The following is a 17,624-nucleotide window of genomic DNA, read 5'->3' as shown; positions in this document are numbered from 1 at the left end:
CCACACTGCCCTGGGCCCACACCAGGGCCCTTAACGGCATCACCTTGCCGCCCACCCAGGGGCAGGCCTGTGAAGGTGGCTGAGGGCTGCCCACCTGGGGAGCCCGTTGGGGCCCAAGGGAAGCGGCTGCTGGTCACCCCAGCAGGTGTCCCGTGGGGCAGATGCCAAGGGTCTGGGCTGCGCCCCCGGCCCAGCCACACCCAGAGGAAGGAGGACGCGCACTAATGGCTTTTGTCCCCTCTAATCCTAATCCTCATCACAACCCCAGCCTCCCTGCTCCCCACACCGGGGCGGGCGAGCAGGGCGCTGGGCCTCTGCCTGGGTCTTTGCACCCCTGTCCCTGTGGCCCAGGGAGCCTCCCAAAGTCTAGGAGGGTCTGCAGAGCTGGGACCCCTGCTTGGGTCTGGCCTTCCCAGCGGCTGCTTGGTTTCCCATCGGTCTCCTGTCTGGCCACAGCTGACCCAGCTGGGCCATGAGGGCGCCGGGGAGTCTGTGAGTGTTGACTGGGTGGCCCTCGGAGCCACAGGGCAGGTGAGCTCAAGGGCCGACGTCCAGGACCGGGTTGGGCAGGCGCCCTGGGCTACAGGGCCAGTTCGGACAGTCTCCAGCCCTTGACACCCAGCAGGTTCTGCTCACCCAGCTCGCAGGGAGGATGGGGGAAGGGCCATGCCTCCCCTGCAGCAGCCACGCCATGCCCGGGTGTATGGCCCCGTGGCTGGCTCTCAGCCTCGGGCTCCCAGGTTGGCGGGCGGCCAGCCACCTTGCCACATCGACCCTCCCACGGCCCGCATCATGTGGACCGGCCCCCGGTGCTCTGTGGTACTAAAGGCGGCGAATAGGGGGAAATTCTGCTGAGTCAAAGGTTCCGTGAGCCCCTCTGTATGTCTAGCAGCTCACGCCAGGTCTGGGGAGCTGCCTTCCCCTCCCACCCAGGAGCGGCAGGCTGGCCTCCGCACTCTCCTCCCAACAGTGGGAAGGGACTGCCCAGGTCACAGGTGGCCACCTGGGTAGGAGCACAGCCATCCAGGCTCTGAGACTGAGAACAAGGGTCCCGAGGAGCCACAGTGGTGCCAAGCTCTGCAGGGGGGCCTGTGGCTCAGGACCAGCCATGTAGCCACACTGCACGTCCACCAGCCTTGCCGCCCCTCTGGGCCGAGCCTCTCCCGGGGCCAGGCCCCCTGCTCCTGTGGGCTTGGCTCAGCCTGGCTGCCACGCACACGGGCGAGCCCTCCCTGGACATGGAGGGCACTCGCTCACGGCCCTGCGGGGGCGGTGTCTCACTTCTGTCCATACTTTAAAGTAGCTCCTTCCAAACTCAAAATAGTTCACCCTTGTGGGCAGGAGCCAGTCCCATCTGGACGCCAGTTCGCCAACTGATTTTAGACAGTCCTGGAATCTATTTTTACTCCTTTCCCTAGGCCCCGAGTGAGCAAGCTGCTGGGAGCCAGGCAGCAGTCAGCTGGACGGGAGCCTGCCCGCAGGCCCTGGAAGGACCCGGAGGGTGGCTCCACTTGGGTGGGTGCAAGGGGGCCCCGTGCTCTCCAGACAGGGCTCAGAGCAGCCCCAGAGGGTCTCCAGCGAGAAAGGGCCCCTGCTGACCAGCTCTGTTCCTCTGATGCCCCACAGGCGAGGCCCCGGCCCAGTGCCCGGAGTCGCTGCCTCTGTTTCCACTGGCCTGTCCTGCTGCGGCGGTTTCCCCCTCGCCATCCGCCTCCCTCGCGCCCAGCACATCTGCTCAGCCTACCTTTGTTCTCAGCTCCCCCAGCTGGAGCTGGGCCCCCCGCCCCAGGTCCAGCTGTGCTGGTCGTGTCCAGTGTCCCAGCAGTCAGGGTCCGCAGTCCCCTGGCGGCCAGCTCTGCTGCAGGCAGCAGGGTGTGTCCTTTGTGGGCCACTACCTTCCCTGGCAAACGAGGGACCCAGCGTGCAGGTCCATCCTGCTGGGCCCTCGTCAGGGGACTTGGTGGCCCCCGCCCCCCAGCTTCCTGCACCTCAACTGTCTTTGGTCTTTTGGGGGGCACACCCACCCCCAGCTCTGCTCACTTGTAGGCGGCCCTCACCCTGTTCCTGCCCAGCTTGGAGGCGCCGCATCAGGAGGGGGTCCCAGGCTGTCAGCCCACCAGAGGGCACCTCCACACTGGGGCTGCCCTCGCTCTGGGCCTTGCGGTTGCACCTGAATGATCCAAATGACGGTGACGAGGAAGCTGTAAGGACACCAACCTCGTGTGGCCGTTGCAGGGAGCAAACGATACCAGGAAGGAACCGGGGTGTCCTGGGCGCCTGCCATCACTGCCACCCCCCAGAGGCCGGCCCCAAACCAGGGCATCTGCTTCACCACGCAGACAGGCTCGGGGGAAGAAGACAGGAGTGCGTTCTTTCAGCCCTTGGAAACTAACACCCGAGGATGCACTGGCGACGTGTTAATTCTGTCCTCCTCCGCCTCAGGCCCTGTCACGGAGCCACTGCTGTCACACGGGTGTGTCCTGGCGCTCTGGGGCGGCTCGCGGCCTCCACACCCAAGCCAGGGTTGGGGGTGCCCCGCACACACTTTGGGGCTCAGCCTAGGAACCCCGCTTGTTCACAGCTCCTCCTAAATGGCAGTTGGCAATGCCAGCACGGGCCCGCCTTTGATCAGTCTCATGAAATCGCTCACTAGGGAATTCGGCCGGACATGGAGTGGGTCGCTCAGTTGCTCCTGCGTTCTTTCACAAGCCTCTGCCCCACCCCGCTGTCTTTCTCTCTCTTTCACTGACGCTCCCACATGCCAGACTCTGTGCCATGCCTGGAAGTTACAGGGCTCCGGCAGCATGAGGGAGAGTGGGTCCAATCCCTGCAGGCACCCAGCTCAGCGAGGAGGACGGGCACGATGCTGGGGTAGAAAAGCCCGTGAAACAACAGGGTCCTACCGCGTCAGCACCCTGGATAAGCCACAGTGGAAGAGAACAAAAAAGGGACGTGAATGCGTGCACGACGGAGGCGCCGTGCGGTGCAGGAGATACCGTGCGGCACCCAGAATCAGCTGCACTTCAATTAATTTCTCAAAGTCCCAGAGGTGCGTGGACCTGCCGACAGGGCAGAGTGGGATAGGCGGGGTGAGGGTGGGCAGAGGGGGGCTTCCTGACCCTCCTGCCCCCTAGGAGACCACAGGCTGGAGCGAGGAGCTCTGGAGCCTCGAGACCTGGGCTCTTATCCTTAGCAGCTGCCTCAGTCTCCCTACCGTACGCTGCTGAGTGGGCCAGGCGTGCAGAACACCTCGGCGGCGGTGTGGCCACAGGAAGTTGTTTCTCTTTCTGTCTGGCTCCCTGTGGGCCAGTGGCCCATCCCAGCCCCTGGCACCAGGGCTGAGCCAGCCAAGCAGACTGTTGAGACGGGCCTGGGGGTAGCTGTTGGGCTTGTGGGTGGGCTCAGGAAGACCCTACTGTGAGAAGAACACGTTTATGATCTGACGGCATAAAGCCCTGTTCCTATTTCTCTGCAGCCAGGCTGGGTCACGCCTCTGCAAGGCCAGGTGACTGGGGTGGTTCTGCACCCTGCTCTGGGCCTCGTCTGGGGGCAGAGCCCGCACTTTCTTACCGACGTGGCAGCTGAGGAAATGGGGCTCGGATGACTTTGTAGCAGGTCACTGAGATGTGGGCCACTTGGAGCTGCTTTCCTGAGACGTGAGGCCCAGTGCGACTCCAGCGTGGTGTCTCGGGCAGCCCCACTGGGCCACTGTTAGGGCCACAGGTAAGACCTGCACTTGGCCTTGAGGGGTACAGTGTCTGGTGGGGATCAGACGTGGAAATGGCAGGCTAAGTACTGCTTGGCTGGCTCAGTGGTGCCCCCTGGGGACTGGGGGATCTAACAGGAGGCCTTTCTGGCTGTGGTGACGTCCAGGGGCCTCGGAAAGATGAGCAGGGATCTGCCCAGCATCGGTGTGGAGGGGGAGGGATATTCTAGAAGGCGCAGCACAGCAGAGGGAACACTGCAATATCCCTGATGCAGAACCCCCAGCCTCCCGCTCCCTCGAACACACATCACAGGGGCCACCCTCGGGGAGCAGGGCCACGGGGAGGCCTGCCTCAGTCGCCATGGTCCCTGGGGCCCTGGAGACCGTCCAGCATGCCTCCCTCCCTGCCCTGCTGGGAGCTCGGGATCTAAAGGCTGAGAACAACGCTACCTCCCCACAGATCCGGAGGAGGCTCAGCAGCCTCGCCCCACTTCTCCCCTGAAGGCTGCTCAACCCCAGACTCCAAGGAAAAGTGAAGGTCCGGCAGCCGCCTCCCCGGGGCCCTCCCACGGAGGTGACCACCTGACCAGCCGGCCCCCGCTTCCTGCTCCCCTGCCACGACCCAGGCTCAACTGGAGCCTGTGAGGTGGAAAACCCACCGCTGTTCACCATGCACAGGAGGTCGGGGAGAGGCCCCCAGGTTCCCATGGAGGATTCCCCCTGGGCGGGGTGGGGTGGGGGCCGGGAGTGGGTGGGAGAGAGGTCCCCAGGTTCCTGTGGAGGGCTCCCCACAGTCTGGGCAGGGAGCTGGGAGGGGGTGGTGGAAGGCGGGGGCTCGCAGCAGTGGGAGATCCAGGCTCCTCCTCCTCCCATGAGACCTGAGGGGTCTAGGGGACAACTAGGGCGGCTCCTGCCCATCCTGGGTCCCCACCGTTCCAGGAAAGACCCTGGTCCGGCTGCTGCCCAAAGGTAAGAGGTGCATCAGCGTCTCAGCATCTGAGACGGGGCTTGGGCCTGGGCAGAGGCCACCTTCCCTGTGTTGACCTCAGAGTAGGAGGGGCCTCTATGGCCCTTGGGGGTCTTAACCCCAATCATCACGAGGACTTAACACTCCCCCCACAGGCTGCACGGACCTGGGCTGTGTCCAGCTTTGGTGGCCCCGGGCAGCTCTCCCCGTGGGTATTAATGGTGAGGCCATGGGGAGGGTAAGGGGTCCTGGGTGGGACGGGCCTCGGTTACAGCTCTTTGGTCCAACCCCTCCTCAAAACTGGGGTGGAGGCCGAGGCCTGGCCAGGGGTGTGGGCACTCGGTGTCTGTCAGCCACACCGACTCCTGCTGGGTGAGGAGCAGCTGAAGGGAAGGGCCCCCATAAGGAATGGGGCCTCTGCTCAAGCCTGGACCCCCAGCAGCTCACTTCTCTGCCCCTCACGGGAGCTAGACGGGGCAGGGCCCTCCTCAGGGTCACGATCGCAGCGGGCAGAGCGCAGGCTCCGCCATGTGGCTATATCTCCTGGTGCCAGGGGCGCCCACGGGCTTCCTGACCAACCACGGGGCTTCAGCTTCCTTCCCGCCACGCAACTTATCACACACTCAGGTGGCGAGCCGTCTTGACGGCTTTGTAAACAGACGGGCCTCTGATGCCTGATAAATTCTTTCAGCTAGAGATGTCAGCTGAGCAGCTCATTATTTGGGAAAACCCAGAACGGCCCGTGGAGACAATGCGGCTCCAGGCTCGGCAGGCGGGGAGGCCGTGCCACGGGAGCTGTGAGCATGTTCTCGCCCTTGGGCCGTCACCAGGAGATGCGCGCTGACCCAGGCCCCTGGAGTGCGGGGACAGGGTGCAGGGGCCGGGCATGCAGTGGGCTGCAGCCCCCGCCATCCCACTGCCCTCGGCTCCCCTGCTGCTGGATGCACAGCCCAGCCTCCGCCCAGGCCCCTCGCTGCAGGGCCCGAGTCCCCAGGTGGGAACTGCCTGCTGCCGCTGTGGCCGTCCTGACACCTGCCCTGGGCCTCGTCCTCTGGGCCCGCCTCCACTCCCCACGCCTGGCCCTGGCTCCCAGTGCCACCATCCTGGCCGGGGTGTGCCCTCCTGCGGGGCTCACCTGGAGGGGAGGCTGTGGCCAGCAGGCCTGTGTCCAGAGGGAGCACTCATCAGGCTGAGAGGGCGGGCCCTGTGGCCTGGCTCAGCCTTGTCCTCTGCCACCACCGAGAGGCCCTCTAGGTTCCTGGTCACGTTGCCATGTGGCTCCTGGGACCCGTGCAGAGGGTGACCCCTGGGGCTGACCCCTCAGTCCACACATGTGGCCCCTCGTTCAGCCCTTTACTCTTAGGTGGGCAAGACCGCGGCGGCCTCAGCTGGGAAGCTCTGCTGGCCGAGGGACACCTCCAATGCCAGGCACCCCCTACATGCACGAGCCCCCCTGCTCAGGGGTCCCGGACACACCATGTCTGGGCTGGACACTCGAGAACAGGGGGTGAGCAGCAGCTGTGGTGGGACAGTGTGGCAGCTGCGTCCCTGCTGTGGGCATGGAGCTCACTGCTCCGCTCAGCACGGCCTCCCGTGCCCAGGCCCGAAGCGCCTGCCGGGCCCCATGACCAGGTCCGGGCTCCACCTGACAGTGAGGGCCAGTGACCTGGCCTGGTCCCAGGGGCGTGGATGGGGTGATGCGGAGGAGGCAGAAAGCAGGGAGGGGCGGACCACCCACCCTCCAGCGGGCCGGGCACTCACGTTGATCATCGCATTGGACGTGATGCGGAAGAGGGTGGCCCGCTCGTTGACCGCCTTCAGCTTCTCGCTGCTCTCAGCCGGGATCCGGAGGCCATCCAGCTCGTTCAGGGAGCGCTGCAGCGCCACGCCGTGCTTGGCCACAAGCTCATTGCATGTGCTGAGGTCGTCCAGCTTCAGCGAGAGGCTCCTGATGGTGCCGTGCAGCTCGCTCTTGTCGGCTGGGGAGGGAGTCCCGTCCTCCTCGTCCCCAGAGTCATCTGTGGAGAGACGCGGCGTGGTTCTCAGGGACCAGCGCACACCACACACCGAGGCCCCCGGGAGGGTGATGCCAGGACGGAAGGGCAGGTAGAGCTGCCCGGGAGAGCGAGCAGGTGAGGGTGGGGTGTCCCCCAGCCCCCTGGTGGGTGGGATGGAGAGGGGAACCAGCTTGAATGGACAGGGCCTGGCTGAGCTCTGCGGGGTGCAGGCAGGGGTGGGCCGCTCCCATCCCAGACCCGCAGAGGCCTCGAGTCACAGGCTGGGCTGGCGGACCCCACTTCCCCCAACTCCCCACACCTCACCTCGCTGTCCGCTCTCCACCCACCCGCGGTGGCACCGAGCTGCCCGCTCCCTACAGACACACCACTGCTCGTGCCCCCGTGCCCCGGAGCTTGCCGGCTGTGTCCCTGGCCCAACACTGGCCCACCTTCAGCGCCCCCTGGGACCCCTCCCCCAGGCCACAGTCACAGCCCCTCCCTGCTGCTGCAGGGCTCCCCCAAGGAGCAAGGCCACGCTCGCCTGTGGGCGCCCCGCATGGAGACACTGGCCGTGTCCTCTCAACGGCCTTGTCAGGCAGGGGCTGTACTGTCCCCGGGGGGGGGCAGACCGACGGGGCTTGGCGAGGTGAAGTCTGGCCCCATACTCCTCCCACCGCCACCGCGGGCTAGTCTGTCCGCCTCCAGAGCAGCGCCCTCACGCCGCGCTGTGGGGTTCCCCAGCTCACTCCCCTCCCGCCACCCCTTCACCTCTCACAGGGCCCCAGGTGCCCTCGGCGCCCCATCCTGGGAGTCTGGGGTACCTTGGAGCCTGGCGCCTGGCCAGCCCAGCCTGCATTTGAGGGGGCCTCTGTGGAGAATGCGGCGGGGTGGACGGCTGGCCTGGGCCCTGCAGCCGCTTCAATACCAGCCTGTGAGTGCCCAGGGTTTCTAAGATGCCTTGTTTCAGAAATAATTAGCAAGAAACATACATATATATACACATTTTTTTTTTTTTTTTGGTGACGAAAATCTGGAACCCAAGATACAGATTTTTGAAAAAAGTACACAGTGTGAGGAAACAGACTTCCTCCCAAGGCAGGCAGGGTGTGTGGGGGCGGCTGTGGCTGAGTCACCGCTGCACATGCCCTGAGCCGGGGGCAGTGCCTGGCCAGCCGCGGAGGGCCCGCCAGCAAGGAGGTGGTGGGGGGCAGCCGGGCCGGGGACAGGGCTCACCCCACCCATCCAGCCCCACCGCAGCCCTGAAGCAACCCGCTGTCTGGAGACCGCACGTGCCGGGCCAGGTCCTGACCCCTCGCCTAACCAGCAAGAATGCTGAGCTGCCAGGTGGCCGGTAGACAGTGACTGTTCCCACTCTGCAGGCCTGAAAACACAGCTCCTGACACCGAATCGCGGGTTTAGGGCCCTGCAGCTAGGGGGTAGAGGTGGATCTACCTCTACCAGGAGCGGTTCCTCCTCCTGGATCACCTGAGAAAGGCTCGAATGGCTGGGGCGTATCTTGCCGTCCTGGGCGCCTGGCCCTGGGCGAGGCGCTGCCTTGGTGAGTGCACACTGATGACCTGATAAGGAGGTCTGGGGGGCAGGAGGTGCCCTGAGATTACCCAGGGCCACGGTCGTGGGTTCTGCAGGCTCCAGGCCTGCCAGCTTCAGAGCCGGGGCTCTGAGTTACAATGCAGCCTCCCCTCGCTTCCAGGGTTCACCATGTCTAATAACCAGAACGGCCACTGATTGGTCAGCATGGCTGCCGCTGGGCACCGGGAGGGGCATGGGGGGCACTCTGGCTGTGGTCAGCCTGAATGTGAGCCCCTGTACTCCAAGCAAGAACTGACTGCCCAGACTCTTCCTGCAGGGTGGCCGGGAGCGGGGGTCGGGGGGAGGTTACTGCACCTCAGCAAGCAGCTCTGGGGTCCAGGTCCGGTCCAGCTGCCCGGGATGCAGGGAGCTGCTCTGCTCCCAGGGCACTGGCTGGGTGTCTGGGGTGGGATGGGAAGGCGCGAGGTCAGCAACTGCGGAGCAGCACAGTGCCCTGTGGGGAGGGCCAGTGCCTCCCAGAGAGACGGTGAGGGCATGAGGAGAGGAGGGGAGGGGACGGACGGCTGGTCTTTGGTGCATCCCGGGAGGCCTGCACAGGGGCGACAGTCACACACAGGAGGGCAGAGTTGAGGGAAGGGGCACAGAGCCGCAAGCTGGAGCAGGGAAAGGGCACGCTGAGGAGCCTGGGCCTCCATCCTGTGGCCAGATGGACTGTGTGGGCATTTGAGCAGAGGTCCACGTTAAAGAGGAGGCTCTGGTGGCGGAGTGCAGGGAGGAGCCGAACGAGGAAGGGGACCCTGGCCCCCAGATGGTGCACTCTGGCTGTGCCGAGTCCCAGGCCTCGGTTCAGGGTCTCTGCAAGCAGCAAATCCACGCTGGACACACAGATGAAGCTCAACATCAGAGACGCAAATGAAGCCACTCGGTGTGACACTGCTCAGGCTGGCAGAAAGGACGGGTGGCATTAACTCCGCTCGCGCTTTCTGAGAGACAGGCCGGCAGATCCCTTCATGTGCATGAACAGGGCGGCTTGCTTCACCCCCTCAGCTCAGAAGGGAGCTCTGCTGGCGGGCACGTCGTCTGAGGAAGGAAGGCGCTCGTGTGCAAAGGGGCTTAGGCTGCGGTTCTTGAGCAGGTGGCCCTGGGGGTTCTCAGGCTTTTCTGACCCCACATGTCCTCTGTGTCCCCACTTCCACTGGGACTAAAACTCAGGGACAATGAGCTTGTGAGAGGAACAAAGTGACCACCCACATCACAACAACACGCAGACACTGAACTACCCACAGACTCAAACCCGCAGAAATGCAACTGCGGGAGCAGCAGCACCGAATCCCAGGGCCACGCCGAGGCCACGCTCCCAGCTACAAGGGAGCCCCGGCCGGCGGCAGAGCCCACGCGAAGGCCAGGACCCGCACAGCGCGGCCGCGGGGAGGGCCTGCCAGGCTGCCCTGGGGCGGGAGCACGAGGGGTCGGAGAGCAGAGGCTTGGCCCGAGGGGGCTGAACGGAGTGTCTGTGAGGGGAGAAGGATGGGCGAGTTGGTGGGGACGGCGAGGAGGAGGCCGGAGGGGGAGGCAGCTCTGCCCGCCCGGCCTCCTGCCTCCTTCCCCCGCAGCCCAGCCGCCTCCGTGCTGAACCCCTGCTGCCTGCCTGCCTGCACGCTGCTGCTCCTGGGGCTTCTGACGTTCAGATCAAACCTGCACACAGGAATTCCCTGGTGGTCCAGTGGTTAAGAATCCACCTACCGATGCAGGGTACGTGGGTTCGATCCCTGGTCCAGTGCCGCGGGACAGCTAAGCCCGTGAACCACAACTGCTGGGCCTTGCTGCTTCGCAACAAGAGAAACCACCCCAAGACTGCACGTCGCAACTGGAGAGCAGCCCCTGCTCTCTGCAACCAGAGGAAGCCCGTGTGTGGCAACGGAGACCCACCGGCTAAAATAAGGTAATTAAAAATAAATAAGAAGATTAAAAAAAAAAAAAACTCGACAGAAAAGCAACTAAGCAGGAGCCTGGCGAGCTGCTCCACCAGCCGCAAAGGCCACGACTCCTGAGAGCCGACACTGCCCTGCAGATGAGGAGGCCGGGTCTGCCCTTCCTCCCCAGGGAACTCCAGGCCAACACGCTGGCACCTTCTAAGAACGACATTCCTCAGCCAGGGGTACCCGGAGCCTCCTGGCTCAAGTGACAGCAGCCAACAGCAGCTCCCGGCTGTGGAGCACGGGAAGAGCCCCCAGCCTGGCCCACAAGCCGGGAAGTGGGTCTGGGGAGGTGGTCAGGGTACGATGCCGGCGGCTCCGGGACGGCGGGACCACGTGCTGCAACAGCCCGTGGAATCAAGGGCTCCAGCCTGTTCTCCTGACACCCCCGTTTCTAGAAAAGCACCAACTCCCAAAATACCCATTGGATTTCACCGGCTAAATGCAAGGATGAATCCTCCTTTTTTTGCTAGAAGAGAATAAATCCATGACATTCAGGTTACTGATGCGTTCCCCAGGTAGCAGTCGCAAGTTCTCCATCCACCCCGACCGGGCCAGCAGAGCATGGCAGTCCACGGCCAGTGCAGGCGTTTCCAACCCTTGGGGGCTACCCTGGGTTGGCTAGTGTGTCCCCCCCAATCCGTGTCCTTCCTGAATCTTCAGAATGTGACCACAGGACTCCCTGCTGGCATAGTCGATAGGAGCCCACCTGCCAATGCAGGGGACACGGGTTTGATCCCTGGTCCGGGCAGACCCCACGTGCCACGGAGCAACTAAGCCTGTCGGCCACAGCCCACCGAGCCAAGAGCCGCAGCTCCCAAAACCTGGGCGCCTAGAGCCTGTGCTTCCAACACGAGACGCCACCGCGACGAGAAGCTGCGACTGGAGAGCAGCCCCGCTCACCCCAGCTAGAGAGAGCCTGCAGTGAAGACCCACTGTGGCCAAAAATAAGTGAAAAGTTAAAAAGAATGTGACCTTATTTGGGCTGCTGCAGGTGCCATTAGTTAAGATAATACTGGGGTAGGGCCAGTCCTCGATCTGCTACGACGGATCTTACAGGAAGGGAAGCAAAGATGCGGGATACACGTGTGCTGATGGAGACTGGAGCGGAGCACTAACGAGCCCAGGGTCGCCAGCGGCACCCGCAGCGGAGACAGGCCTGGGACTCACTCTCCCTGGGCCGTCAGAGAGGAGCCCTGCCGACACCTTGACCTTGGACTTGGCGGGCTCCAGAGCCGTGAGAAGGTAAAATTGCGTGGTGTGAAGCCGTGGGTTTGTGGAGACTTGTTACCGCAGCCCTGGGAAACGGCTCCCGCAGCTTCAAGTGGCACAGACTTAATTTGCTACAGCCGTGGAGGGCAGAGGCCCTAAGCGCGGGCTCGTGGCGAGGCTGCGCTCTGCAGAAGGCTCCTGGGGAGGGCGTGTCCTCCTTTTTTCTGGCTGTAGAGGCTGCTCCCATTCCTTGGCTCGTGGCCCCTTCCTCCATCCTCAGAGTCAGCAGACCAGCACCTTCCAATCTCCTGACTCTGACCCTCCTGCCTCCCTCTCAAGGACTCCATGATTACCCCAGGTTATCCAGTCCTGCATAACCTCCCCAGCTCAGGTCCTCAGCTTAACCCCGTGGCTGCAATCCCTCTGCCACGACAGTAACACGTTCGCAGGTTCTGGGAATTAGGATGCGGACACCTTGGGGGCCGTCACTCAGCCACTGCACCGAGGAGCGGTGCACAGAGGCCTCACAGGCCCCTCCGAGCTCCCGCCAGCCTGGCACACACGCCTCTCCCTGACCACTCGGGGGGTGTCCTAAAGTCTCCACTGACCGCTGTGACTGAGGAGCCTCCAGGCACTGGCCGGACCGCGGCCGCTGGGACCCCTTTTCACCTGGAACTCCTGGGAAGGAGAGGGTTGCCACGGAAACAGCCAGCAGAGCAAAGCCAGGTGGCAATTTTTAGAAGCAGAACTTTTTTCTTTCCCCCTCCATCTTTGAGGAAAATGGATCAAGTTTCTGGGTGGGCAAGCCCTGTCGGGGGGCAGGGCAGACTGGGCTGGAAGGTGCGGGAGGGGCGGGGGGACGTGGAGTCGGGTGCCCGGAGCTGCCCCGTCTTGCACTGATTCTCACTTCTCTGGGCAACCTGGCGTTGCCCTCACCTGCCCACGAGCTCCTCCAAGTCTAGCACTGGGTGAAGAGGACTGTCTCCCCTCAGCCACTGTGGCTGGAGATGAGTGAGGGTTGCCCTGAACCCACCAGCTCGCTCCCCAGTGCTCGGCCAGGACCTGCCTCCATGATGGGAGGAACACCTGAAAATGTGAAGAGAAGGTGGGGGCTCCTCGGAGGTAAAGGCTCAATCCTTGCTAGGCGGGCACCAGGTCACAGACCAGGCAGGCGCCCTGAGCGGGCAGGGCCATCAGAGAAGCCTTGTCCCGCTCCCCAAGGAGGCAGCCCACAGCCATTCGGGTGGGCCGCCGAGGCAGGTGGAGACCAGCGGACAGCAAGGAGCGCCACTGGCTGGCGGGGGAAGGCCAGGGGGACAGGACCTGGGCTGAGCGCGCACTCCCGGCCGACCCCCTCCACCTCACAGAAGACCGGGCGGGAGGCCTTGGGAGGAGGGCGCTGCCCTGCAGGTGCGCCCTGTGGGAGGGTGGCATGGTGACACCATGGAGGAGGAGGGGGCTGCCCCAGGGAGGGGTAGCAGGTGCGCTGGGCCGCAAGTGGGGCGACCAGAGCCCGGAGGAGGCACACCCCTGAGGTGCAGCCCCCGAGGCAGGCCAGGGGCCTCCGTTCCGGACAGTGAGGCCGGGGGACCAGGCCAGACGTGACCGGCGCCACTGAGGGCCCCTGGGAACGGGGCTGCCCCTCCACCAGGACACTGTCGGGCCTTCCTCCAGAAGGAAAGCAGGGCTGTCTTCCCAAGGCAGAGTCTGTGGGTCACTAGTCCTGCAGGGGGCTCTGCAGAAAAAGGAACCAATGATTTAAAAAAAAAAAAACCACTTTCATAAACAGGGTGAATGACGTCCCTTCCCCCGAAGCAGGTAGGTGACCAAAAGCTCCGAGAAGCTCGGCCTTGAGGACCCTGGAGGGCATGTCGGGATCTGGTGGAAACATCAGGTAACAATCAGGAGTAAATCGAGAAGCCCCAGCAGGCAGGGGGAAGACGCAAGCCAGAGTGCAGGCATCGGGTGGGCCTATCTCCCCTCCTCCCTCTGGCGGTAGGCACGGGGTGTGCCAAGGGCGGCTTCCTGTGCAGCGGGGTGCAGGGGTGGCCCCCTGACCAGGACAGCTGTCGAACAGGCTGAGTGGGCCACCAGGGGTGGGCGCCCCGGGCTTCACTCCGCTTCCACCGGAGGTGTCGGGGCACAAACTACACCCCGCCAACATGAATCTGGAGGCCGTACCGGCGTGACTCTGCTCTCCCCAAGGAAAAGCAACCCCCGGGGAACCTGTGCTGGCTGGAGAGGCCAGAGGAAGGCTGGGCAGAAATCTCAAGAGAGCGAAGAAACACGCCCCCTCTCCTCTTCCTGGAGGGGCTAGGACCCAGGGTCAGAGCCAGGAGCCATGACAATGAGTGAAAGACGTACGCAGGGGGCGCCAGAGACGCCCACCGACCCAGCGCCTCCCTCCTCGGCAGCGCCCGGGAGCCGGGGCCACGCAGCGTCCTCGGGGTGACGGACGGCTCTGGCCGCAGGGCCCCCCTCCGGGGAAGCGAACCCTGGTGCAGAGATGCAGCATAGAAATAGACGCACAGTTTCAACTGCGGCATCTGCTGCGACGCTGGAGGCAGCCTGCCGCCCACGGCCCCTGCCCGCTGGCAGAGGGCCCCGCCCAGCCAGGCTTCCACCCTAGCCAGGAGTCCACGGGTCTCCTGCAGGAACGGGTGCACTGCCGGGGGCTGCTGTCCCATGGTGCCCCACCACCACCCCCGCTAGGCCTCCAGACTCACTCATCTGCCTTGTCCTGGTCTGTGGCTTGCCCAGGGTCCCAAGCGGCAGAGGTGGGCTGCCCTCGGCCAACCTGAGGTACGGGTGTGAGGGCACGACTCCACGCCGCCCGGGTGTGGGCGGAGACACTGTAGCCCACCCCCTGGCGTGTGAGCCCTTGTTAAGGGGAACGGATGCTCCCCTCCCTCTGACCTGCTGATGCTGGGAGCCAGCCCACCTGCGTCTCAGCACGCGGACCCTCCCCAAGGCGCCTGGCCCGCCCAGAGGACAGTGAGACTTCTGATGGCGGGGGGAGCTGCCGTGTTCCCCCGACCTCCACCACAGGCCCCCAAACTCCACCCCACTGACCGCTGGCCCCTAGCCTCACAGAAAGCCCAGTAGGCCCACCCTCCTTGGCAAGGGCCTCAGTATTTTTGGAAAAGTGTCTCCAGGAGGTTTTACACCGTGGCCAGGTGAGAATGGTGAGGCCTCCCCAGCTGTGTTGCCTTGACGCTGTCTGTCTGTCCCCTGCACCCTAGCTCGAGTCTTGCCCCCCGGCAGCACTACAACCAGCCAGCGGGGCTGAGGGGCTCCCACAGACCCCGGGCGTCTGGCTCTGGGGCTCCATATTTCCGGAGCCCTATGCTGCCTTCTGAGTAACCACAGAAGATGAAGTTCTATCGTCTTGGCAGCTCAGGAGATCACACAGAATCTCCACGCTGGAATCCAGCCTTTGTCCATGGAGCCCAAAGGCAGCTGGGTGTCGGGGTCTCGCCTCTGCTCCGAGTCCTTTTCTCCACGGCGGCATCACCGGTTAGCTGCCGCCTGGGTCCCATGGCGCCGTCAGCTGCGGCCCCCGTGGACTGGGGCCGAGCTGGGGACACCAGGAGGGCTTTCTGCCCCTGTCGGCCCAACCCTGCTCACGCTCCTCCCCGCCAGGCAAGGGCGCCCACCCCTCCGCTGCCTGTTGTGGGACCAGAGATCCCAGAGCAATCAGAGCATCCTGGGATGGATAACAAGGAGCCCCACCTGTGGGATAGCCCAGCACCCACACCGGTCGCAAGTTCAAGGTCTGCGGCAGCACAGCTGAGCGCTCACGGGAGCCGCCGGCTTACGTTTCCCCGGCCTGATGACGGCCATGGCTACTTATCGGAAAAAATCAGACGTCCACGAGACCACATGAGAGAACTTCCCATGCAGGGCTGTCTCTGGGCCTCGGACAGAGAGTGACTGTGGCAGGGGGCTCATTACCTCGGAGCCGAGGGGCCCCGGGCGGGTGGGCAGAGGCAGCCTCGTGTCTCTGATGGCAGCCCCCGAAGAGGAAACCTGGCGGCATGTGCTCAGGGTGAGGCCGAGAGAGCGCAGCAGGGGTGGGCTATGTTTGGAGGCTGTTGGCTCCTCCCAAGGCCCTTTTATTCCTCTCCTCGTTCTGGGTCCCCATCCGTGCAGCTGGGAGCCTGGCTAGGCCGTGTGTCCACAGGCCTCTGAACATGCCTCCCAGAGGACATGAAGCACAGTGGACAGTCCTCGTCGTGACCCACCGTCCTGGGGAGCCCCGACTCACAACTGGCCAGGGAGGCTGGGGATGGGGGTCGGCGCGGCCAGGGAAGGCATTCCTGTGCCTGGACAACACCGAGGTTTCCCAGTGCCCAGTCTCTCCTCCGCTGTCTGTCTCCTGTGTCACCAGGGACACTGCCGGGCCGGCGGGGCCTCAGCTCAGGTGTTGGTCTGGCCACCAGTAGGCTGTGTGACTCTGAGCAGGTCTCTACCTTCTCTGGGCCCCCAAGTTTGCTCCTGAAAGGAGGGGTCTACCAGGCAGACCCACACTGCTCCGGGGGAAAGGTTCACCACTATGGTTAATACAGAAGTTAACGCAGACATGCCCTCGATCCTGGGGGCACCTGGGAGGGGGAGGAAACGACCCTGGGACCAAGCAAGCAGCCCCACCGCACCCCGGTTTGCTGAAGAAGCCCTGGGGGCCAGGATCCACGGAGGCCAGGCCACCGGGAGACCGGGCAGAGCGCGAGAGTAACCGCATCCCGGCAGAGCAGGCAGAGCCCAGATCTACCACCTGGGAGTTGGGACTGGGGCTGAGACCCAGAGCCGGGGGGAAGGAGACGGGGCCGGGGGAGGGCCTGCGGGGGGAGAGGCTCAGGGGAACCGGCCCCCAGCCCTGCCCTCAGCACGGTTCCCTCCCCATCACCTCCCCACCTGCTGGACTAGGGGGGCGGGCAGCCACCCCACAGCTCAGAGGGCCGTAGCAGCAGGACCCCTGCAGACACCACCGCGGGTAGGGGGCTTCCAAGGCTTGGCCGTGATGGCTAAAGAGGAAAATCAATCTGAAAACAGACCCCAGAAAAGTCCACATTCGAGAGGGAAGCTTGGCCTTTTGAGGAGCTTGGCCAAAGATGAACGAGGCGGACTTCGCTTGCCCTTGGCTCCCGAGAACGGGAGATCAAGGCTTGTGACCCCGTACGTCTGATGGCCCCTGGCTCCGCCCTCCTGCTCGCCCAGCCTCGGTCGGAAAACTGTTCTACAGGGCCAGGGAGCGTTATTCTCAGGTTCTTGGCTGTTACGTTTCTCACTGTAAATCAAGAGGTTGGTTTTCTGCTTTCCAGAAGAAACGGAAATTGGAAATTCCAACTTGTGATGTTATTTGTGAAGACACTGAAAGTGACTGTCCCTAAAAACCGCAGGGGGTGACCAGGAGCTGGTGCGGGCGGTGGGGGTGGGGGGAATACGGCCACAGGGAACCGTGGGGAGGGGCACATGGTGGAAATGACAGCCTCCGTGAAGCCCGGGGAGGGGAGAGCCAGCAGAGACGGGGGAAGAGGGGGCGGGAGCGGGCAGGGAAGAACCCTGTCTCATGGAGGAGGGCCACCTGCCCGCCTGGGGCTGTGCCTTGCCGTGGGCTCCCTACCCCCGTCCTGGGAACCCCTCCTCAGCAGCTGCTCCCCGAGCCCCCGGGGAGGCTCCTCAGCCTGAGCTGAGGTCCCCTGAGGCTGTCTGGGAGCTTCCCCCCAACTGCAGAGCCCAGGGGGTTCTCACTGAGGCGGCGGGGCTGAGGGAGAAACCTGGGCACACGGAAAGGAAGGTGTATACAGCGCTTGCGGGCGTCGGAAGACAGTCCCGCGCAGCCTGCCACCCACGGCCAGGCGGGCTTGAATTACAACCCCGAGGTCCGCAGAGACCCAACATTTTTGGGCCAAGTTTCCATCTGAGACCCGTCTCCAATTGGCTCCACAGTGGCCGGGGGCGGGGCTCCCCTTAAATAGGTCAACTTTCTGCGGTCCTGGTCCCAGGCCCACCTGGGCAGGAAGGGGAGGCACTGAGGGAACAGGTGGTGGGGGGCCTCTGGGGGGCTGTGTGGAGGGATTTTTCAAGGCCACTTAGGACTGGAGGACCTCGGGGCCATGGGCTGGCTGTGTGCTACAAAGGCCCCTTTCCTGGAGCTGGTGAGGCTGGGGCAGAGACCCAGGCAACGACAGAGGGTCCCTGCCTGCTGACAGCAC

General features: G+C 64.2%; 1 protein-coding gene across 2 annotated transcripts in view; it reads right to left on the bottom strand.

Annotated features, from left to right (window-relative positions):
- The window catches only part of OSBP2 (oxysterol binding protein 2), a 120,678-nt gene that overhangs the window by 18,188 nt on the left and 84,866 nt on the right, over nt 1–17,624 (bottom strand). For both annotated transcript variants that reach the window (XM_027956783.3, XM_027956784.3), the window contains one exon: nt 6,435–6,691. In XM_027956783.3, coding sequence (XP_027812584.1) covers nt 6,435–6,691 — 257 coding nt within the window. The remainder of the gene's footprint in view (nt 1–6,434; nt 6,692–17,624) is intronic.

This window comes from Ovis aries, chromosome 17 (genome assembly GCF_016772045.2).
Source record: "Ovis aries strain OAR_USU_Benz2616 breed Rambouillet chromosome 17, ARS-UI_Ramb_v3.0, whole genome shotgun sequence".
NCBI lineage: Eukaryota > Metazoa > Chordata > Mammalia > Artiodactyla > Bovidae > Ovis > Ovis aries.
The sequence above is the reverse complement of the archived record's forward strand: the minus strand, read 5'-3'. Positions and strand labels throughout refer to the sequence as shown.